Source organism: Atractosteus spatula, chromosome 9 (assembly GCF_055471065.1).
Source record: "Atractosteus spatula isolate fAtrSpa1 chromosome 9, fAtrSpa1.hap1, whole genome shotgun sequence".
Lineage (NCBI taxonomy): Eukaryota > Metazoa > Chordata > Actinopteri > Semionotiformes > Lepisosteidae > Atractosteus > Atractosteus spatula.
In genome coordinates this window covers 11,445,386-11,468,130 of record NC_142714.1, presented here as the reverse complement: position 1 = coordinate 11,468,130, position 22,745 = coordinate 11,445,386, and the positions used below count along the sequence as shown (strand labels likewise).

The window sequence follows — 22,745 nt, the reverse complement described above, 5'->3', positions numbered from 1 at the left end:
TGCTAGTGATGGTCGTTGTCTTGATTTTATCACCCAGAACAAAATGAAGAAGATCAAGGACAAGTACAGGGACCAGGACGAGGAGGACCGGGAGCTACGGATGAAACTCTTGGGGGTGAGGCCTTGCGGCTGGGGAATGTCGCACGTGTGTTTGTCTAGGAGGACGTGTGTTTTTCCACAAGCATTTATTTAAATCCGCCCTCCTCTGACCTCTGTTTCCCTGAGATTTTCTGTCTTCCCCACGCCTGTGTCCATGTCCCTGGCTCGCTCACCCTGGGCCTTTCTCGCTCGCTCTCGTCCTCACAGTCCTCTGGCTCCAGTAAGGAGGAGAAGGGGAAGAAAGGGAAGAAGGGAAAGGGGAAGGAAGAGCAGCTCCGAAAAGCCCCTCAGAAACCTCGTCCACAGGGCAGCTTGGCCAGGAGACCTGAGCCCCCTGTACAGGTGGAGGAGGAGGAGGAGGGAGCGGGGATAGAGAGGGCCGCCCCAGAGCAGGAGGACAAGGTAGAGCAGGTCCGGACCGCCGCCCACTGCTCACAGTGTGTTCCAGCAATATTACCCATTGATTCATTGTCTCTGTAGCGACTGGGTATTTTAGTAATGAATAGAATATTACGGTCTGAAATATTCTATCATTTTTTTATTGATTTAATTAATTTACAGTAATGTAAGCCAGATAAAAGATTGTGCTGTCACCTGTCATTTTCATAGGACGCTGTTCAGTTATCCCAGGGTCCACGCAAGTTTTTGGGGCACCGCGCCCGGTCCCTCGGTTAGAGCCGAGAGAAGTGCGGTGTCCTTTGGCGCAGGAAGGTCCTGTTCTCACAGTGATATTTGTGTTGACAGGAAGCAGACGATCAGGACCAGGAGGCCCCAGGAGCAGAGGTATGATCTCTCACAGCAGAACAGGATCTGTGTGTGTGTTACCTGAGCAGTGTAAAGCAGTAGAAGACCGGGCATCCTTACTGTACTAGTGGAAAGTGAGCTCAGCAGAGGCGTGGAAGTTGCAAAGTGCCTTCGGTTCATGGTGTTCCAGACCTGCATGGTGTGTTAATTCAGACAGCTTTGGAAGCTTGCAAAAAGTGATAGGCAGATCAACACTGTTGGCTTAGTGATCCTTTATCTAAGTGGACTGTGGATGTTCAAGTGTAGCAGAAGAGATTGCAATTTGCTGCATCTGTGACTGGAGGTGGTCAGGCCTGCTGTTGGGTATTCTGCACATTTTTGGTAGGGCAATATACATGTGTGCATGTACAGTATACATGCAGACTGTCCATTCAAGATGTGTGAAAGGATCCCCGTCTTGAGTTTGAGTGTGTTGTCTGTCCTTCTTGTGTGATGTTGAATGAACAAATTGTTTGGGGGTAGGGATTTTATTGTTATTGTTGATTTTAGACTCTTTACCCACTAATTTTCTGATTTTTAACCTTATGGGTCTGGAAGGGATCCGCTTGAGTGATGTTGTTGGATGTTGTTTTGTATTAGGATATTGTACTGCTGTTGTATTGTATGATTGTCGTATATGTTGTTTATGGGCTTTTAATGTGCAAGACAGATTCCTTTAGATGAGAAAAAGGTTAATTCATTAATTTAATTATTGGTATTGCAGGAAGGAGAGAACCCACTGGACTCTCTGACAGGTCAGCCCCACCCTGAGGACATGCTGATGTTTTCTGTTCCAGTGTGTGCACCCTACACTGCCCTCACCAGCTACAAGTAAGATCACCACCATGGGAAGGGTGGGGTTGTAGTATCTTTCATCCAGATCTGTTAAATGATAGTGCAAGTTTATGTTGAAACATCACAACAATCTCAACTGTCTCGGCATTTTATTTAAACGTTTCCCTTCTGTATATAAGATAGTTATATTTGAAAGGTGTCAGGTTATGTCTGAAGGTGTCAAAATAGAATTGTACGTTGCTGCCTTTTTGTTTAGCTTTTGTTGTGTTCCTGAATCCTATTTTCTGGTGCTTGAAAGCACAATATGCACTAAAATTTTTTGTTTTACAATTGATTAGAAGTAACAAGTATCATATCACTGTGTTTTAGGTACAAGGTGAAGCTGACTCCTGGTACACAGAAGAAGGGAAAAGGTAGGAATTTAACTTCAGCTCTTACTGTGTTTGATTGGAAAGGAGTGGATTCTCCAAATGCTCTTTTGAAAGACACCGTGTATACCTTCCTTTGCTCTGAGAAGCTGTTCTCAGAAAGTGTTCTATACATCTGCTCTAAAGTAACTTACAGGCTGTGTGCATGTCGTCATGTCTGGTCCGTGGCGACCCTTGAAATGAGCCTGGTTTGTGTTCATGTTCACTCAGCGGCCAGAACTGCGGTGCAGAGTTTCATGCGTGCCAAAGAGTTGACAGCAAGAGAGAAAGACCTCTTCCGCAGTGTGAAGGTAATGATGTGAAGTGTCGAATAGCTCCTGCCTAAATATGAATAACTTCAAACAAAGGCCAGCCGTTGTTTATGTATTTTTTAATGCCTTTTTATATTTCAGGACACAGATTTATCCAGGAATATACCAGGAAAAGTTAAAGTATCAGCACCCAACTTGTTGGCGGCAAAGAAAAGATAAACCAGCACGGTGGTCATAGAAACGACGCTAGGATAAATCTGGTGTAAAAATGTAATTTAGCAACTTTGGAAAGTACTGGAGTTTTTGAATTTTTTAATGGGACAGTATAAACAGCCACATTTCAAGAATGTACAGAGAACGCTGTGAACAATAAAAAAGAACAGCTGTAGCACTTTGAACGTGCATTGAACTTTACCATTAACAAGAATTTTACATGCATTTCTTCATTTCTGTATGAACAATTAAAGCATTTCAAAACAGTAAGACCAGAGTACACTTTAACCCAAAACAAAATGAATATAATCAGATCTTCTGAAAGGCACTTTTGCAGGTGATAAAAGGGCAGTTCCAATTTACGGTGTTGTTCTGCTGATTAGACTGACAAGAAAGGACCAGTTGACAAAATCCAGAATGGTGTTACAGTTGGTTTTTGCTCCCTCCTCAAGACAAAGGCTGCCTTTTAATGTTTTGTAACTTAAGATTTCCAACTTTGAGCAGAATAAATGACACTTGAAAACATCTAGTTTTTCTTGTTAGTGTTATCAATGATCTGATGAAGAGAGGGCTGGATCAAAAACCAGCCTGAGTGTGGAAACCTCCGCCCTCAATCACCAACATTCAAAATAGTCTGGAGAGGTGACCAACCCTGGTTCTGGACAGCCACCATCGTTTCACCATTTTCCTAAGTCAGGCAGGAAAGTCCAGCCATTATCTTTAAGAGCTAGTCGTTACTTGCATCTCACAACTGCTATATCACCAAGCTGATTAGTGTACCAGCTTCAGTGGTCAAAATAAAAGTCTCAGGTTTTTAGAAATTAATTTAAAGTTGAATCCAATCATCTGATGGATCGTGGCACTCCAGGGCTGGCAGCATAAAAACCTCTCCAGAATAAACAATCGTTGCAGATAAGAACTAGGGGTCTTCCAGCCTGGTCCTAGAACACAATAAGCTCTTTTGGGTTTAATTCTACCTGAGCAAACCTGAATAACTGAATTGAGTCTGAATCACAAGTGTTTCCAGACCTTTAGCTTCTGAGGTGCATTACATTCCCTATAAAACCTGCACCGTGGTGGCTCCACATTAAGTGAGGATCAATGACTGAAAGCATCTTAGATTTAACCAAACAATATCTCCCCTGAAACTTTATTTTAAACAATTTACATACTATACAAGCAACAAATGTTTGCACAAAAATATGCTCTGTATGTGCAGCTCAAAAACTAGACAAATGTACAGTACTTTCTCCTAGCAAGAGAACACGATCCCGTGGCTCATAAATAAACATATAAAAGAATATAAACACCCAGAGCGCATCCCCTGTCTCTCACGGCCCAGAGTTGCCACCCGAGGAGCCCACTGTGCTGTCTAGTCTCTGGGAAAGGAGGCGTAGCAGATGGGGGGGGAGGCACTGCCAGGCTCCAGCCAGGATATCTTTGTACCACAGCACAGCCTCCATGCAAGACCTGAGCAAAGAAACAGGCCCTGAGTTAGGAAGATCATTATTTGTGTTTCAACTGACAACAGTCTATTGCCTGATTTACATCGAGAGTTATCAGAACAGTCTCTTGATTGTGTTGCAGTAGATCAGCTGCAAATGACTGGAATACAAACCCAACAAAAAATCGTACTCACCTTACAAGAGACTTGGGCTGAACACTAAAGATAAGGATTTTGTTACTGTGGGCCTGTTGAATGGGAAAAAGAAATCACACCAACCATTTTAGATACTGTGCATTTCCACTTGGCTATTGAAAGACAAAGATGACAAAATGAATTACCCCAATTTCAATATCCTTTAAATTGTAAAAATGCACTAACATAAAAAAGTATTAATGGTTTTACAAAAGAAGTTTATTTGTGGCATGCAGAACACTGTACACAGTTATACACTGTATGTAGCAAAGACTAAAGGACCATTTTTAGAATCCATCATTAGACTGAAAAATGCAGTGCTAATTATCTTGTTGCTTTTGACACGTCACTTGAAGAAAAGCTTCATGCACTATCATTATCTTAGGTCTGACAAAGTATAATTGGCCTCTAACAGAAAAATACTGAATCTCTTCTGAGCCCTGCTTTTCTAAAAATAACACGCCAGTATAAATGATGGGATTAACGTGACTTTATCTTTCATTACAAGCTTCCTGGTGTCAACTGAATGTAAATTTATCCCGAAAGGTAAGTACTTACAGCAAACTGTTGTGAAAGCAGGTTGTTCGCACAGCCACCAAATACGATCACCTCTCCTTCCTCACTGGTGCAGGCTGTGTGCCACAGCCTATAAAAACAGGTTGGGCAATGTCAGGTGAGCTTAGCAGTACAGGCGTAAAAACCTGCTTTCCCCAAAACAGGCTCTTACGTTAGTTCTGAGGTTAGTTCTTTTTAATTCCAACAAATCTAAACAAAAGCATAAACATGTTGACATTTTTGCACATTGTGGTTATATTGATTATACTTGTATGAACTCAAATGGCCTTAAATCATGATTATTTGAAATTAACCCATGTTCTATACACCTTACTGTAGTGCCATTGTTCCTATTAGCGTTTACCTGGGGCTCTTTGTGTGGTTGTGCTTGAAAGGTTTCCATTCATTCTTGCTTACACAGTACAACCAAGCATCACCTGAACAAAATAAAGGCAAAAATATGTCATTGTGGCATAAAGGAAGAATGTTTACTTGCATATTGAGCAATTATAAAACACTGTACTCTCAGGCAGCCTTCATGTATACACAATACCCACTACAATCTATTTTGACCAGGACTGTACACTTTTCCAGGCTACACAAATTAAATGAACTTTGTGTTAATTAAAATTAATTAGATTTTTTATTTGATACTATAAAGAAGAAGGTTTGTCATTATTTTGTTTTCTGTTGTTCTTATCTAACCCTCCTGGAAAAGCCGCAAATTTAAACAGAACTATACATTCTACTGAATAAACTGCATTTGAGATGGGGACAATTTCCCCACCCACACTCCCCCGATGTCCTGATTTAGGGAAGAGTTCTCTGCACCCGAGGCCTCAATGAAGATTTAGAGAGCTGACAGCAGGGAGACAGCTCTGCCACTCACTGAGTGTCCGCTTATCTGTGGTGAACCCCCCGAACAAAAAGAGGTGATCAGGAGACACAGGGGTGAAGGAGTGCCAGGAGCGACCCACTGGACCGTGCTGTGGCACGCACCTGAGGGAGAGAGTAGCAGTGCTATCAGGGTCTTCACAGGGCAGCACACAACAACTTCACTGCACAACAGCAATGCACACGTGTACACAGAAACACTGTTCAGGCATTAATATGGAGTGCTGTCTGCATGATGATGCAGCGCCTCATCCTAACCTCTTCTAAGCAGTACATACCTTTTGGTATGACCAGCAAGATTTATACAGAAGATTAAAACACAGAACAACAGACACATAATACATACATTTCTGTCCACTCCCAGGTGTCCAGGTTAATGAAGAACAGGTCGTTAAGACGGTACTCCTATGTGTGGGGAGGAGAAACGATGCCAAGTTACTTACACACGCAACCTTGAGAATCGTGAGTGAGCCACACGGCGCATGGCAGCTCTTACCCTGTATCTGCCTCCAAACACGTAGCCCCGGTTTCCCAGAGTGGCGCAGGCGTGGGCAGCTCTTGGGGAGGGGGGGTAACCCTGGAGGGGAGCAAGAGGCGATAAACAGTCCGGGACACAGCAGCGCTCCACACACGAGCTGGGGCAGTCCCCAGCCTCACACGGCACACAGTCCCTACCACACGTTACTAGCCGGAGAGTAAAGTGGAATGATCTGTACCTGCTGCACAGCCGGTACAGGCCATCCTTGGGCAAACTAAACCCCAGCATGTGGACAGGCCAGAGCTCCACACGCCTCAGCCGGCCACAAACGCCATCAATTCCCCCTGATGGGACCGTCAAAATGAATCTCGTCTGATCTGATCACAGCACCAATCTATAGCCTCCACCGGGAAGCGATGCCAAAAACATGGATTTGTTGCCGATCGTTGCCAGCCTTAGGTCAGTTTGAAGAAATGTCCCCCCCAGGGCAAATCGAACCAGCTCTGCGTACCTTTGTGACGGGCTGGCTCCACGTCAGAGTCCCAAGATCCAGCATGTGAACGTGATTGTTCCAGCCGCGGGTACTGCCATTGGCCTGCAATGCAACACAGTGCGTACAGCAGTCTCTCTCGCAATATTGCCAGTTATTGATTATCAATTAATTGATCGAGTATGTTTCTTAGGGGAAATAAGAACAGCTCAATTATACCAAAAGACTTTTCAGTTCACCCAAAATGTGATTCACACATAATATTATTATCAAAACTACTTTTCAAACATCAGACAATTTTGACAAGACCTACATATAATTATGAAACAGACCAATGTTTACTTTGCCTGTAAAGGTTTCGTTCCACAGTAAATCGGATAGAAGAATATTTCATGTATATTTCAAATCTCTTAATTTAATTAATGGGCTGCATCCAATCTAAACACATTCCCGTTGTAAGAAAAAGTATTCTAACCATTATTTTACATTTCAAAAATCAAATTAATTGCATGGAAGAGTGCTTCTCACAATCTCTTCCATGGGTTTAATAAGAGAAACCTACAAAGAAGACACATTGCATACTGCCTTACAAAAAATGATGTCTCGTCATATTCAAAGGTTCCAATATGTTCTCTGCTGGCTGCATAGCCATACCCTCCGAAGTACACCAGTCTGTTGGAACAAGATATTTCTGCGATAAGAAATAGCTTTCCAGAAAAGTATACGAATGGTGTCAGAAACTAAATCACCAGTTTTGTAACTACTACCAAAGCTATGAATGCTTCACACATCACAAACAACTGACAGCTTAAAAGAAATATGAAGAGTTGATATCTACTGCTACATTCTAGGAGAGAGGGAACGATAATATATACAGTATGGAAACATTAAAATGATGCACGTAAATGCAAAACAGTTCTCCACTCCAAAACCGGAAACATAAGAGCTGTCTCTCACAGATAAATTTTAAAAAATGTTACACTCAACCCTTTGACGTTCTACCAGTATACAACTTCTTAGTGGCAAACACAAGCACAACAACTGTGAAACTGCGCCTGCCCCTCTTATATACCGATTCTCGCGCTCTCGTATTAACAGCTGTATTATCAATACTCATTCTGACATGGTAGTTTGTAAAATTATTTATATGATTCTAGTGGGTGGAAGTGTGCTTCTTGCTGGTCTTGACTCATAGAGAGAACGCATGAAAATGCTCAAGGGGTAACTCTCACCTGTTGTTGTAAACCCAGCAGCCCAGCTTGTCCTTGCAGGTAGGGGGCAGTCCTTTCAGATCCTTCATCTTCTCCCAGGTAAGAGTCGAACACCTCAAAGGCAGTCTGTAGCACTGCACATCCCAAATATGCACAGGTATGAGCAATCCGAAACGAGGCAACGCCTGTTACTGCAGTCTTTTTACCCACCAACAGATATAAACAGCAATTTTTCCAAACCTACTGTTTGCTCACATCGGTAGTAGTTACCCATGAATGTGAACCATACATTTTGAAAGCTTTCAATGAATTTGTTTTGTAAGAGGGCCTGCAATGCGATCTGAATTTGTGTCGTTGTATTGCATGATGAGCTCACCCTGTTGGTATTCCCTCGGTTGTGATGTCCCCCAAAAAGATACAGAACTCCGTCCATACACACGGCACAGCTGCCCGACATTGATGGGGGGACATCGCCCTCCGCCTGCCTCTTCTGCCTGCAGAGAGAAACCTCCTGTGAGAGAACTGCCTGGACCCACAATCTCAATACTGAGCCACAGGATTTCCAGGAGAAATTCAAGTGCTATACTGGAAACAAATGTGTCTATTCACACAATTCCAGATTGCTCTTTTTAAAAATGCCACAGTCTCACACGACACGCAGACTTTCTTAGAATTTACACACAGGAAATCACATTACCATCCTTCTGTCTCCATGTTATAAATCCAGAGTTCACCTCTTGGCAAATAGAAATCAAAATGCCCAGTTCCTCGGGAATTCTGGAAGAAAAGAGTAAAACATTGATGCAGGAGCTGTAAAACCACATAAATTCATTTATTCATTCAAGGCCATAACTTTGTGCAATGCAAACATTACCATCTCTGAATTGATCAAACTTGTTAGTACACTTATCTTTTTGTCTAGTTCCACATTTTAGGAACTAAAGATCACGAGAAGCTTTAAAAGACAGTCTCTCTCGTTTGCAATAATCTCTCTTATAGCGCAGTGAGTATTTCTGCCTACTTTTAATACCACTCATTTAAAAACAGGATTTAGAACAGAGGTGTCAATCTTTTCCAGCTGAGGTGACCTTTTCAAGACATTTTTCAACATGAAACCAAACTGCCATTTGCGGTAAGAGAAGACCCACATGTAAGAGCACAGATTTTGCACACCATTAGACTTTAGAATGTTTGAAAACTTGTAACGTTTCTATTTGTTGTGCACCTCTAGGACAGTCTCGGAGGACCCTGAAGTGGCTAATGACCCTTGAGTTAGCATATCTGGCAGATCCTAAACAGAACCAGAAGCAGGACAGACACTGACATGAGTCAGAAGCGCATGAAAGAGTTACTTAAAAGTGACAAATTCAACGCACCTTGTATCCGCCCCACACATACATATAATTCCCATCAGCCACTGCGATGTGGCCGCTGCGCTCGGCAGGCCTGTCGGTCTCCCCCTCGTACAACGTGATCTCGGAATTCAGCGGGTCATCATCATCATCGTCTGCGGTGTCAGAGTCCTCCTCTTCATCTGCTGAATTCAAGTCAAAGTCCTCCTCATCCTCGTCCTCATCTTCTTCGTCGGCCAGCATCTCGGGATCATACTCATCCTCATTTGCTTCGGCCATGCTGTCCTAAAAAAACACAGCCATCACCTTGCTCATCAGGGAACACACACCCTCCACTCACTCCAGCCTCTGACAGTGTTCCGGATACAGTGGTAACTGCTGCAACGTGTCAATCAAGTGTAATTTAGTTGGCATTTGTAGTCAAGGGCCTGTAAAGCATTGCATTCACCACTTAAAAGGTTGAACTAAAAATGCGTACTACATAGATAACGCTTTAACTTGCAACGACAGGTGAACGTCTTTACAAAGGCCAGTGAACAATTTACCTATTACATGCAACTTCTATGCAACACGTAAAATAAATGCTGAACGTATCAAAAGTTCAATCCCTACGTTTTATGCGAAACGCAGTAATCCCTCGGAGCAGTGTTTAAGAGACGTACTGTTATTACGCCCTCGAAAGCGAAACTGACGACGTCTATATAGGTACAGTAAAACATCAGGTTACGAATCGCGTCTAACTCAGAACTAGTTCGCTCTACCTTAGTAATCACACGGAAATATTTCAAAATACATCGTTGACAGGGTCGCGGTCTGGTGGGGTTTTAACCTTTTGCCTGTGATGCAACTGAAGCAGCCAAGTACATGCGAGAGCTGGTGTTTCCACCAGAGCAAAAGGTTCTCGAGGGACAACACGCAACGCAGCAAGTTGTTTTGTTTCCGTTGTTCAGATGTGCGAGGGAGACCCGCCTGTAAAACGGCATTTTTTTAATGCGAAAGTGGAAAGCGTGTCCTTAGAAAACGTAAACGCACACTACAAATCCTTTGGATTGTTTTCTCTTTTATACTAGTTAATGGAATTTCCTTTCAGGGGCCTATGTCAGAATGAAAAGGCGAAACCTCTGATGCAACATTAGATTACTTACAGTTGTTGCTACAAGAAAATTAAATTTCTTTTCTCAATTGTTTTCGCAGCTGCTGCTGCTGCGGCTGCTTGCTTGCTGTCTGTCCGAAAGCGAAGATCCTCGCGCCAGGCCTGGCAGGAAGTGATGTACCTGCAGTAGCAGGTCACCGTCGCCATCTTTTTAAGGTCAAAAGAGTTCTGTTGGTGCTGTAGCAGTCTGTGTTATTTCAATGTCATTGTGATAAAACTGTTTTTTCTTTAAAATTCGATATTGATTTACAGGAGCTTCAAGAAAATTCCAGCAAAGTGGTTTTAAAAACTTAAAATTCCAGATAAGTGTCACATCTGCATATTTTTACTTCCTTTACCTATTTTTTTTTTACTATTTACAAGTTTTCTAGGGGCTTATATTTAGTATGTTACAGGTGACAAAATACGTATTATATGATACACAGGTGTACGAGGTGCTATTGTTCAAAGAAAGAAGTAATTATTGCACAATACATATGAATTATCTATTTTTGATGTATGCTGCTTCCATTTAATATATCTGTAAGTTCCAAAGTGTAACAGAATTTAGAAATAATTTCATACTTTGACCAAAACTTTGCCACATTTGCTCCAAACTTGACCAAATCAGTAGTTGGTCAAAAATTAGTATTTTGTAACTTGGTTGCATCTTGTTTTCTTCAGGAAAAAAAATAATAAAAAATATTTTTTTCACATTCAAATTCCAGAACCATTAACATCACACATTTTGGAAATGAATTGTAACATCTTTTCACAATCTAAAAGAGAAATGTGGTGTCCACGACTAGTGTTTTCCCCCAATACTTATTAGTTAAGGAAAGTTCATACTACATAATGCCGTCTCCCTTTTTGGAAACTGGAAAATAAAGAAATAATTTCAAACAGAAAATGTTTTTTCTAAGGGTTACAGTCTAGCATCCCGGTATAAAACAATTGCATCCGTCATAAGTTAACAGAGAATAAGATCTTAATACCAATACATGTACATTTTCTGGAAAATGATGTAATGCAGTGTATACCTTACTGGACACAAGCGCACATTGGACAGGCTAACCCATTCCAAATGGTAAGATCCAGGCACTCTGGCACTGTCGTTCAGTATACCAGTTTGGAAAAATGATCATGGGGAAATTAAACTCTCATTTCAGGCTTCTCTACCTCACCAACTTTTCTTACTATTTCAGATACTTATATTAGGGATTCCAGAATCTTTGGAATATATTATTGTTGAACTGGAAAGAAACTATTACTATTACAGCTTAAAGACAGAATTGCTACCTTAAGATAATTTACTGGGTGTCTTTAAACCCATGCTGAAATATTTACTTCAGCCCTAAGCCCTTTAAATAAGCTTTCCTGAAGTGTTAGGGAGAGAATTGCCACTACAGTCTAATAGGTATTATTGACTAAAAACATTGAGTTTCATTAACCAGATCATTTTATACATATGAAAGTGAGACGTTTGCCTCCTTAAATTATAACAGTACAACACAGGTGACGCTATACTTTCACAAAGAAATCATATAAAAATGTGCATTTTGCTCTCGTCTGTCCAACTCTCTCAACAATATACGTGGTGTATCTGCAAGGGAACAGGTGGACACTGCTTTTCCCCTCCCTGCAGTTCCTTTTGGCAATTGTCAATAAAATAATCAGCACTTAAAAGAAATGATGCAATCGACAAGTTACTCTTCCAGCTCTTATATGCCTTTGTGCACTTTTTGTTTAAAAAAAAAGAAATTAGCAAGAATCCCCAGGAATTTAATTTTTTATTCCATTTCAAACAAGACTTCATGACTACAAAGAAAAATAAAACCAATAAAATTCGGTTAGACGCCATTCTGTGTAATGGGTGAATATTATAGAAAATGACTGTACAGTTATTTTTTACATGAGGAGGACTTGATCCATACAAGCCTGCTCTCTGCTGGATGCTGGACAGTAACCCCCCTCCTTTAAAGGCCTTGAAGTTTGCTGCAGAAGAAAAAAAAAATCAGAGTAACGGCAAGGCTAACTGCAAAAAGCAAGACGCTTAGAAAACCAACATACTATGACCCGTACGCTATTTTACACACACCAGGAAAGGTAGTTTTCTGGGCAGAAAGTAATTTATAGTAGCTGTTACAAATGCCCAGTTTATAACCTGTAAATTTCTGCTGTAGGGCTGCTAAATATCTGAATGTAATTTTTCTTAAAAGTACACAAATGTACACACAGAAATGGATTTATCCCCTAAGACAGTCAGAAATATGTGTGGGAAAAGAGTGTGAGATCTCAGAAACTGTGATGAGCATAAATAAATGCAAGAGGAGCTTTTCTTTACCTGTCTTCAACTGTCTTGCTAGAGGGGTAGTATACTTTAAAAGCAAAGCCACTTCTTGGAAAAGAACCCTAGAGAGCAGAAAAGACAAGAAAAGGGTTTCACTCTGTGCCAACACTGCACTTGTATCGTCAAGCCCGACACGATATCCGTTTCCAGAATTTCCTAACCTGTTGTATTCACATTTGTACAGAACCTCTTGTGAATTCTTCACACCAGAATACAGCAGGCAGCACTCCTCTTACAGCTACAAAATTATTTTCCTCAAGTAGAGTTCCAATATTAAAGTTTTGCTTTTCTGATATGGTCCAGGTAACGATTCATAATTAATATGATAATGTAAAACAGAGTTTCTACCATCTCGCTAAGTGCCCTTGAACAGAACCAGATTTCTTTCTTCGGCATAAAGTAAGCAAATTACAGCCTGACATTTCAAGATGCCCATAAAAACCCTGAATACTGTACCGGGTTAATGCAGAGGCTGTCTGTGTTTGCCATGTGGAAAGGATCATATTTGTCTGCAAACACAATGACATCAGGCACAGGGTACACCCTCAGCGCATAGTCATACGCCCAGTACACCGGGCTGACGTAGAGTGGCAGGGGACTCAGGTGACCCTGTGACAGGATAGTTTTCACAAACTAGAGACCACACAGAAAAGGTACAAAAAAAGTTAGCCGCATGGATGTTTAACTGAGCAGCAGAGAAAGCATGCATGAAAGCAGTAAAACAAAGAGTGACTTGTATGGCTGTGGGGTGGTTATCACACGCTGGGCTTCATAAGGGCTAGAATTGTAAAGTACTCAAAGCAAAACAGCAATTCATAGATTCATATATTAACGGCCTGGGGCTGTATTACACCTACATCTGTCCAGAGCAAGAGCCCCCCAAGCTTTGTCGAGAAGCGTCTATTTATCGTCCCTTTGAGCATTGCTTACAAATGCAGATACTCTCCCTCAAGGTCATACTCACGTGGTTGGGAATATCTAAATTGCTGCTGGGAAACCTCACGCAGTTCCTGCACATCTTGTTCACCAGGTCCTCCCGGAACACAACGATCTCCTGCGTGCAGTACTGGATTCTGACCCAAAAAAGGGGGCAGGAAAGCCATTTCAATGCTGCAATGCAAGGCTTCAGCGAGCTCGAAAACTAAATGTCCGTATTTTATGATCCGGGCCAGTGCAGGGAAAACCAGCCAGCTTTCTGTCGTTGCCATTACCTGCAGGGATTCGTTGTAAACACTGAAAAAGGCACCTTTTGCCTGAACTCTTCAGTGATGTGCTCAGCAAGCGGGGGTCTGTGGACGGAAAATTACATTTCCATTAGGTTTGCACAAAAGGCCATTTCCACAAGCTGTGAAAGAGCGACAGTTCGGCCATGTATAATAGCCTATCTAACGCAACAGCACCTTTGCCATTTTATCCCCCTTAATGATGCAGTAAGTGTTGCGTGACATAAAAGGGCTCGAGGCTGCACTGTTCATTATTCCAGGAAAAGGGAGCAACGCATAACTCGGAAGAGTTCTCTCCGATATAAATCACTGGGACACGAAAGGCCAAGAAAGTCGTTCAAATATAAAGGGGGGAGAGCAAAGGGGGAAAGAAAAGCGCGTGTCCCAAGGAAGCACCGTGTGGATACGGTACCACTGAGGAAGAGGACAAGAGCCCGAAGCCGTGAGCGGGCAGCACCGTCGCAGGTCCTCACCTGGGTAAAATCATACTGGGCCCAGGGTCCTCAGGGCCGGGGACAAACACGAAGCGGCTGCTGTCAACCGGAAAAAGGAAAATGTCAGCGCTTCCACAGAACACAGAAATGAAGAATAAGGACACTGCGGTTTCTCCTGGCACTGAACAACAAAATCAGACCCTGCTTCATCGCCCAATTTTTCTATTAGAACAGTTCCGTCTGGAGAGCCGTTATGCAGACTACCGGTTTCATTATCACATCATTCATTATTATTAGAGTCGTAATAAAATGCCTCACGCTACATAAAATCTTCACTTAATTTGAATCGGTGTTTTATTCGCCCCCAAGACGTTGCATTATCTAGAAAATTCAAATTCAGTCTTGTTTATCTTGAGATTGATGTTTACAACCAACACTCAGGATTAGCGAAAACATCAAGCCGCCCGAGCAATAATACTGAATTATCGTAGCACCATGGCCTGCTTCACACTGCTTGAAGCTTTATCTTAATCTAGCATGTATTACTGCCAAACCTGCACTGATATAAAATTATTTTTGTATTTAATATGAGCCTATTAAAATGACTAAATAAAAAACTAATCTAAAAAGTTTTTCAATTCACATTATACGTGGGTGGTGCCAGCAAATCTGTCCGAATGGAGTTCAGTATTGTTTTTTTATGACGGAACTGATGGATGTTTATTTTTCCAAGTTGCCAGGCAAACACAAGGAGGAAGACAGAGCTGGATCTCCACTTCCTCCATCCTCACAATGACAGGGAAAGTCTGCCACAGTCCAGCACTGCTGGCCCAGTCTGTGGGTATTACTATACCAGTCTGAGCTACACTCTTACAGCTGCACTCTACAGCTCAAACTACAGCACCTGAAGGAGGAGATAAACAGCAGTTTCTGTCTGTGTCTTTATGGCAGCATAGGAGAAAGTACTGTACATTTCCATCTAATGTGAAAAGACAGGCCAGTCATACCCTACATTTCTTAAAACTTCAACAAAACAGTAATATGAAGGTTCCTGCTAGATGCTTGCTGTCACCTCAGGTTCTACTGCAAAACAAGTTCATTAGAGAAAGCTCACCTTTTCTGGATGTTGGGATATTCACAGATCACATCAGCTAGTGCCTTCAATGACTCTAAAGCAAATCAACATCATTAGAAACCAGATCTGAGATTCTAAAAAAAACAGCTTCAAAAGCCAAATTGTTTTGCAAAGTTAACATAAATACAGCACAAGACTGCATAGAATGGTGTCTTCATTAGTGATAGATGTTAATTCCACGATGAAAAGTAAAATGAAACAGAAATGACAATGCTTACACTCTGAAGCCTTGTTCAGCTGTGATAAGGTCCAACATTCAAAATCTTATCTCTGCTTTCGCTCAACTCTTCTTTTTACATTTCAGTGTGGAATTAACCTCTACGTGTTCCAGTAAGATATTTTGTTAGGAACAGAAACATTAAAACGGCCAGATGGGCAGAAGGACCTGTACGTGTGTGAAATAGAGATCAGTTTGAATTTTCAAACAATTTAATCCCTTCTTGGAGAAAATGGAACAAACTATACATGGTAGAGAGGGGCAGGAAACATTTAACACAGGGTACAAACATCATGTGCCCGTTATTCGCTGTTATTTTTCGCATTCGCTCACCTTTAAGGGATTTGATATGGCTTCTGCCGTACGGGGCAGAAGAGAAGTTTCCACAGAAAATGAAGCAGGTGGGTGGCATGGCCGAGTATCCTGTGGAACATCAAGGGAAAACAGACCAAACAAACTCGTAGTTGTGTCATACTTTAGTCACAAACTGAAGGTAGGATCAGTGACAAATGGGTCCTAACATGCAGGAGTCATTCTTAATGCACCAAAACAGCCAAGTAAGTACCCTCTTGCCACTCCTCTGTCTGAAAAATTACAGCTAATGACCTGACTTCAGTCACGCTCCTGCGCACGATTATGACTTGCCACTGCCTTCCCTCTGCATGCTAATCTTACTTCAGATAATGTCCTTCAGCAACACTGAGGGCTACTAAATTTCCCACAGGGCACTGCACTGAATACTCAGACACAAAGCAAGAATTCCAAAGCACATAAATGAGCAATAATATACAATATATTTAAATATAAATCATTAGCTATATTACAATAATGAGAATTTTTTAGCATTGCAGTATTTTTCCTTTATATAGTGCTACAAATATTTTTTACACTTGATTTAGCTTATGAAGCGCTGTGAAGACGGGCCACGTTTAAGAGATTTGTGAGCAGAAGCTGATGTAGTGCAGCCTCGCAACCAGCAGATGTCGCTACACAGCTTCCAAATGTCTCGGCGCCTACTTTCCATTGTACGGCTATGCTACCTGAGAACATGATGTGAAGTTTCTCCAGAACCTCCACGCTGTCCAGCCAGACGTCTGAAACAAAGACAAACATGGCATCCTCGTTCTCTTCTTCCAGCTGCTTCAGCTTAGCAGAGGCTTTTACGGACGTAGAAGAGGGGCCTCCAAAGAAATTAATGTCCCCGTAGTAAGCCCTGAAAACAAATCAAGCTGTGAGATCTAGTAATAAATAGCCGACTTCAATCCATTCTAACATTCTTCTTTTAAAGACGGAAAAAAAGCCTGTATTGCAAACTGACAATATTTTCACCTGCACAGTCCCTGCCCTTGTCATGAAGTTATTAATAATAGAAAAAATGTTTTGGAAAGCAATTCAAATTGCTTTAATGGCAACAGTTCTGAATATTTACTACCAGCTCCTGGAGTCTATTCTCTTCGGCAGTCTTCTACTGTCACTATAAAGGCCAATATACTGTGGCTCAACCACATATTTACAGTTCTCAGGGGAAAAAAGAATAACCTTGTTGTGCTTGACGGTTCAGTAGGTGGGAACCCAAAGGCGTTGACGTGAAACACAGAGTCCTCATAACGCCCTGTATCAACAACACAGAGAGGTCAGTTATTTAGAAAAGCCCGTGTTCCAACACCGTTCCTCCCATAACACTTGTAAAGGCAAGGAAAGCTGTGCTTTCAGACGCAACGACAGACCTAGAGCACTGCAAATGGGGTTGAGTCTCTAGCTGGTGTAAGGCAGCGATTCTTATAGCTACGCTTACAAATGCAGATATTCCGCTAAACATCTGGGCGCCAGCAATTCAAGCGAGGACTCCATGCTGAAAAGAGACTCCAAGCATGGAATAAAACTCTAAAAGAGACAGAGATGTCTTTTATACTGGGGTGAAAACGCTGTCCTGTCTGCAGTATGCAGTAAAGAATGCACTGCTTTTCCTTCGGTGGTGACATTATCTTTTTGGTTTTCCTGAAATGGTATGAAGGAAGCTGTGCATGATCTTTTACTCAAGGCAAATGATTAAAACCGTAATGCCCTAAATTTTGCTGTCAAAAGCAGCCTGTAGAACATTAATATACAGCAAGCGTGGTCAACTGTAGCATGGTTCTTATAGGTTTTTATCTCCGGCACCTAACAGACAGGGAGACAGGTCCAGCTGAACTAATTATAAAATAATTATAATGACTGTTTAGGTGCAGAAGAGCTCAGATGGGATGAAAGCCTGCAGACACTTTTGCCCTCTGAGACTGGAGTTGTACACCCCTGATTCAGGTTTCGGAAGGCTACAAAAAAATGTACAGGAAAAGTTTCAATCATGTGCTACACGATTTTGATTTGCATAAGCATCCCACTGTACCTTCTGCCAAAACAAAACACGCTTCAGTGTACAGCCCACTATGAAACTGGTACAGAGGGGGTTAAGGAGAATTACTGTATTAAAGTTCATAACATTACAGATGAATACTGCTGAAATCAAAAGCTGAAATGTGAAAAATAAAGCACTGTGCCAATGTCCCTTATTATATCATAAACACTCTAAATATTCCCATGGAGGAAATGAGTTAAATATATAATAAAACAACAACAGTTGTTATTTGCAGAAATACTCTATTGAGATGCCGTTCTATCTCTCTGGCAGTTTTCACAAACGTGGCAAAATGCATTTTATATCTGAGCAAGCCAGTGTCTTCGGGTTCCTTATTACACTAGATTGTCACCGATTGATGTTGTCATTGAGCTGACATTTATACCAGGAGCTGACTAAAAGGACACATTGAAAAGGATATCGCTTTGCTGAGGTTCAACTGCACAGCCCCGCTGGGATCTTCTAGGTAGAACTTGCCCTAAAAAAAATAAAACAGACGATGCCTGCACACATAGGTAGTCACAAGTAAAAAAAAGAACATGACATCACATCAAAATAAGACAAATCATAATTAGGACAACTCCTGTTTCAAGGTTTGCTTTCAGATGAAAGTACGATCCTTGCTAATATCATGCAGTTTTCAATCCAAGTGCTGTAATGGAAATCCCTAGAAAACAACTGTGTGTAAACCAAGTCCAAATGGCTTTAAGACGGGAAACACCACTTGGAGCTACTGGTAGCATTAAAAATTACTCTTTATAATTGCTGTGCCACTTGACTACTTTGTCACATTTTAAGTATTTTTGAAACAGATTTCTTTGCAGCATCCCTTTTGTGGTTATTTGGGAAATAGGCTTATAGTCTAGCCGTGACGTCACTTCCACTAAAGCCCTGAACGGCAGGGAGGGTCCGGCTCTGCACAGGGGACATCATGTACAGATCATGTGGCCCGAACTCACCGGCAAAGGGATTAGAGAAAAGCAGGCGCGACCTGGCTTGCCCTACCTCTTTGAGCTGTGTTACCATTCCCAGGACAATAACCTCCCCCAGCTTGGAGGTGCTTCCGAGAAGAGCCTCCACGGTCTTCAGCTGGAACAAAGCGAACGGGGAAGGACTCAGCTCGTCATTAGGAATACAAGGCACGGGAAGAAGGAGCAAGCTTGTATGCCCTCAACGAGCAAATCTTAGGTACTCATGACAGAGACCTGATATGATCCTGAAAAATCGGAACTTTTAAAAGGGCCTTTATAGGATCATCCACTTGGGATCCCCATTTCCCCATAGCTGGTGGCCAGAAGTCATGCAACGTAGAAAGACGTTATAATCCCACTAATGAATCCCCCTAGAACAGCAATCAGCTGTTAGTGTCTAATCTGTGTCTTGGTTTGTCTATCTTAAGGTGAATGCTTGCTACAGCATCAAGTCCAGTTGCTCACCTGAAATTTGTTTCTGCCTTCTTCAGGCGCTGACCCAATGACAGGGGCGGTGAACAGTTCATGCCTGTGTGTTCGCTGACAAGACAGGGAATAAGAGAGGTATTTGAAACTAAACAGAACGCCTTCACTTAAAGCACAAAATATTTTACTTACAGTACATGTACTTAAATCGATAGTTTTTTTTATTGTTGCTTTCAAATGACATATTCCAAACACTGAATTAATGACATTAAGATCAACTTTGCTTCTACAAAAATGGATAAAAGTATCTTCTTTTAAAGCTGCTATTTTTGTACATATTTACCCAAGATTTCAAACACCTCAGCCACATTAGGGGAAAAATAAGACAAATGAACAACTGTACAAGAGAGTTCCTGCTTAGAGACCTTATACAAATGAAAATGACAACTTATTATTAACTAATAATTTATTATTAGTTCCATAATCCAGCTATGTTTTTATAGAGATAATCTTAATTTAAAAAAAATCAATTTCAGTGCTTCAGAAGCCCAAAAGTCTGATGCCCTCACTCTATCTATACCCGAAATTATCAGAGGCCATGCTGACACAATGATCGCTTGCTCTGGACATAGAGGCCTACATGGCTCACTGGGGAGATGGGTGGGTGTACTGGTGGGATTCTTGTACTGGGAACCTTTCTGATGGCAGGCCAGAGCTCACAGAGCCCTTCTGGAGCCCCGTACGGTACAGGGACACCTGGCACCGTGGGGCTGAGAAGTCTGACCTGTTGCAGGATGGTATAGCGCTCTCTGAAGAGCTCCGCTTTGTCCCTGGCTCTGCCGCACAGACCGGGCGTTGGGTGGCTCGTCATGGCAAGGCTGGAAAAAAAACAAACAGTTAAGGATGTGTTTTTTTCTGCAGTGGGAAACCCCTAACAGATTGCAGTATAACCTCAACAACACCGTGAAGTTTAACTCAAACAGTTTCAGTCATGAAAACAACCTTTCAGTTTCAGGTTCACAGCCCTAACTCCTACTCCACACTGCTGCCTCCTTAACTAAAAGAAAAGTGTGGACGTTAAGGAGGTTACAGAGGCATTTGAGATCACTTTTCTATTAGTTTCACATCAGCATCTTTCATGTTATTTGTGAAAATTAATAACAGACCGCAGTATCAAATACTTTCTTGGGGGGAATCCGATTTAGGGGTGCCCAGTGGTGACCCCACAGGCAGTAGCTCAGCACCACTGACGCCTCAGCCAAGCACAGACACCACCTGCCTGAACCTCCGGTTGCTCTGCAATGCTGCTCAGCACCAACGGCAACAACACTTCATCAGCAGGGTCAAACTAACCTGTCGCACAGCCATTCTCTGCAGGGTTTTGTCGAGTTTACAAAACTTACGGAATAAATTTCTTCCTCTCGGAGTTGTAGATATATCGAGGCACATCGAAAGCTCCAATAATATTGAAGACGTGGTCTCTGGAGTTAAAGACATAGGATGAAACTGTGAAAAGTTGCTATAAAACAAAACAGGAAAGCTACACTTCACTGCTCCAATAAAAGTTTATTTAGAGAAGCATTACTGATGACTACACTGCGTGGGTATTACCCCAGTGTCCTGGCCACATTTCCCACTGGCCTTTACCAGTCATGGCCTCCTAATAATCCCCATCTATGAACTGGCTTCATCACTCTGTTCTCCCCACTAAGAGCTGATGTGTGGGGAGTGAACTGGTGCATCATCCAGGTAGGGGCTGCACACTGGTGGTGGGGGAGGGGAGTCCCCATTACCTGTAAAGTGCTTTGAGTGGAGTGTTCAAAAAAGCACTATGTAAGCGTAAGGAATTATTATTATTATTTACACTTTCCAGATTCTAGGTAATTATGTTGAATTTTCAAAAAGATTTGGAGCAGAAATATGCTGTTTGCGTTCGTCACCACTGACATTTTCCATCCCGGGAACAATTACTCACATGGTTTCATCACACGACTGACTGCACTCCTGAACTGCAGACTCCACCATGGCCAGCTCTATCATATTAGAGGACACTTTTGAGAAAGACAAAATGCTTTATTCACAGAAACAACGCCACAAAAATGTGGAACAAATACAATCCCAAAACTCTGCTGTGCACTTTCACAACGATCATGATCCCACACAAAGTATAAGTAAGTGTAAGTGTTAAGAAGCTATTACATTTTCACGAATCACACTGTTCTCCATTCAGCAAATCAGGTGCTGTGTTTGCTACAGCCTACAATGTATAATTGTGACTATAGACTTGCCTCCCACAAAATCAAACACTCTGTATTCCAACCCAAAACAATTGTATGCTGTTTCCACACATGGGCAATAAACCATTCTTCAGCTGATGCCTGTGCAATAACAAGGAAAGCAATAGGACATGTTTAACTCACATGGCTGCTTTTCCACAGCATCCAAGATTCGTTCAATAACATCTTCCAGCTCTTGCTCTTTAACGGACTCCAAAACCTCCACCAGGTATTTGCTGGCTTCGCTAAATTAAAAAAAAAACAGGTTGCAAAAGTGAGTGAATGTATACCCCTGGCCTCAATTCTAAAGCTATTAGCTGCCAGGCACTGCCCAGCCCTTTAGTGGTGTATGCAATCTTTATTTATATAGCTTTATTTTAAACTTTATTTTATATAGCGCCTTTAAAAGTGGCTTCTCAACCCCTTATTAATGTCCCTCTCTTTACATGAAATGTCCAATCGAACATTGTGAAAATACAAACAGCCCAAACCAGTGCTCCACACTACTAGACAGACAATCTTTAGGTAACGGGATAACATCTGCACGCTGTCAGAAATGTCCAGGAGGGAAACGGCAGGGACTCCCAACGTCTTCTGACTAAAGGACTTCCTTACAGGAGCTCACTAAATATGGGGCAGCAGTTTCAAAGCAGCATCTAATGAAAAAAAACTGGTGCGTGAAAACAAAACATGTAAAGACATAATAGTGAAAGGTCTGCTTTATCTGAGCAGATCCACTGCGTGAGTGCTAGTATACCCCTCCTGAACCTGACTGGGGACCCTTACAACACCGAGACACCCCCTAGATGTTCACTGTCCACTGCCATCCCTAGCGCTGCTCCTCTCTACAGCCACGACAGCGGGGGAAACATGAACTTGAAAATAACCACTGAGAGCCAACGACCGATAACGAAATCTACTTACGGTCGGAGGATTAGTCCCCGCATTTTGAAACTTGAAGAAACCTTCTGCTTAACTTTACTACTCGCCATCTTCAA

At 42.0% G+C, this 22,745-nt stretch overlaps 3 protein-coding genes across 5 annotated transcripts in view; 1 reads left to right on the top strand and 2 right to left on the bottom strand.

The window, feature by feature from the left end:
• The window catches only part of nemf (nuclear export mediator factor), a 17,908-nt gene extending 15,072 nt beyond the window's left edge, over positions 1-2,836 (top strand). Inside the window, exons 26-32 of one of the 2 annotated variants that reach the window (XM_088924937.1) lie at positions 38-115; positions 307-501; positions 844-882; positions 1,607-1,713; positions 2,047-2,090; positions 2,316-2,395; positions 2,498-2,836. In XM_088924937.1, the coding sequence (XP_088781063.1) occupies positions 38-115; positions 307-501; positions 844-882; positions 1,607-1,713; positions 2,047-2,090; positions 2,316-2,395; positions 2,498-2,575 (621 nt within the window). In that variant the 3' untranslated portion in view covers positions 2,576-2,836. Of the gene's footprint in view, positions 1-37; positions 116-306; positions 511-843; positions 883-1,606; positions 1,714-2,046; positions 2,091-2,315; positions 2,396-2,497 lie in introns of both variants that reach the window. The other variant, XM_088924936.1, reaches the window with a different exon arrangement.
• On the bottom strand, positions 2,646-12,273 carry klhdc2 (kelch domain containing 2). Of its 2 annotated transcripts, none has more exons than XM_088924939.1 (14): positions 12,255-12,273; positions 9,213-9,473; positions 8,534-8,613; positions 8,213-8,330; positions 7,858-7,970; positions 7,216-7,297; positions 6,647-6,730; positions 6,154-6,234; positions 6,004-6,062; positions 5,653-5,762; positions 5,128-5,200; positions 4,767-4,854; positions 4,209-4,261; positions 2,646-4,039 (listed from the first exon to the last, which is right to left on the bottom strand). In XM_088924939.1, exons 2-14 carry the CDS (start codon positions 9,465-9,467, stop codon positions 3,901-3,903), a joined length of 1,335 nt encoding a protein of 444 aa, XP_088781065.1. In that variant the 5' UTR covers positions 9,468-9,473; positions 12,255-12,273; the 3' UTR covers positions 2,646-3,900. The 2 variants fall into 2 exon arrangements, with proteins under 2 accessions (XP_088781065.1, XP_088781064.1); XM_088924938.1 differs by lacking the exon at positions 12,255-12,273 and adding an exon at positions 10,334-10,455.
• Positions 12,103-22,745, bottom strand: pole2 (polymerase (DNA directed), epsilon 2). The gene is made up of 19 exons (XM_088924941.1): positions 22,672-22,745; positions 21,892-21,992; positions 21,447-21,522; positions 20,875-20,952; positions 20,256-20,349; positions 19,511-19,585; positions 19,080-19,163; positions 18,496-18,552; positions 18,066-18,114; positions 17,219-17,291; positions 16,720-16,892; positions 16,013-16,102; positions 15,442-15,496; positions 14,367-14,426; positions 13,882-13,959; positions 13,635-13,743; positions 13,127-13,303; positions 12,665-12,732; positions 12,103-12,315 (listed from the first exon to the last, which is right to left on the bottom strand). Exons 1-19 carry the CDS (start codon positions 22,737-22,739, stop codon positions 12,297-12,299), a joined length of 1,584 nt encoding a protein of 527 aa, XP_088781067.1. The 5' UTR covers positions 22,740-22,745; the 3' UTR covers positions 12,103-12,296.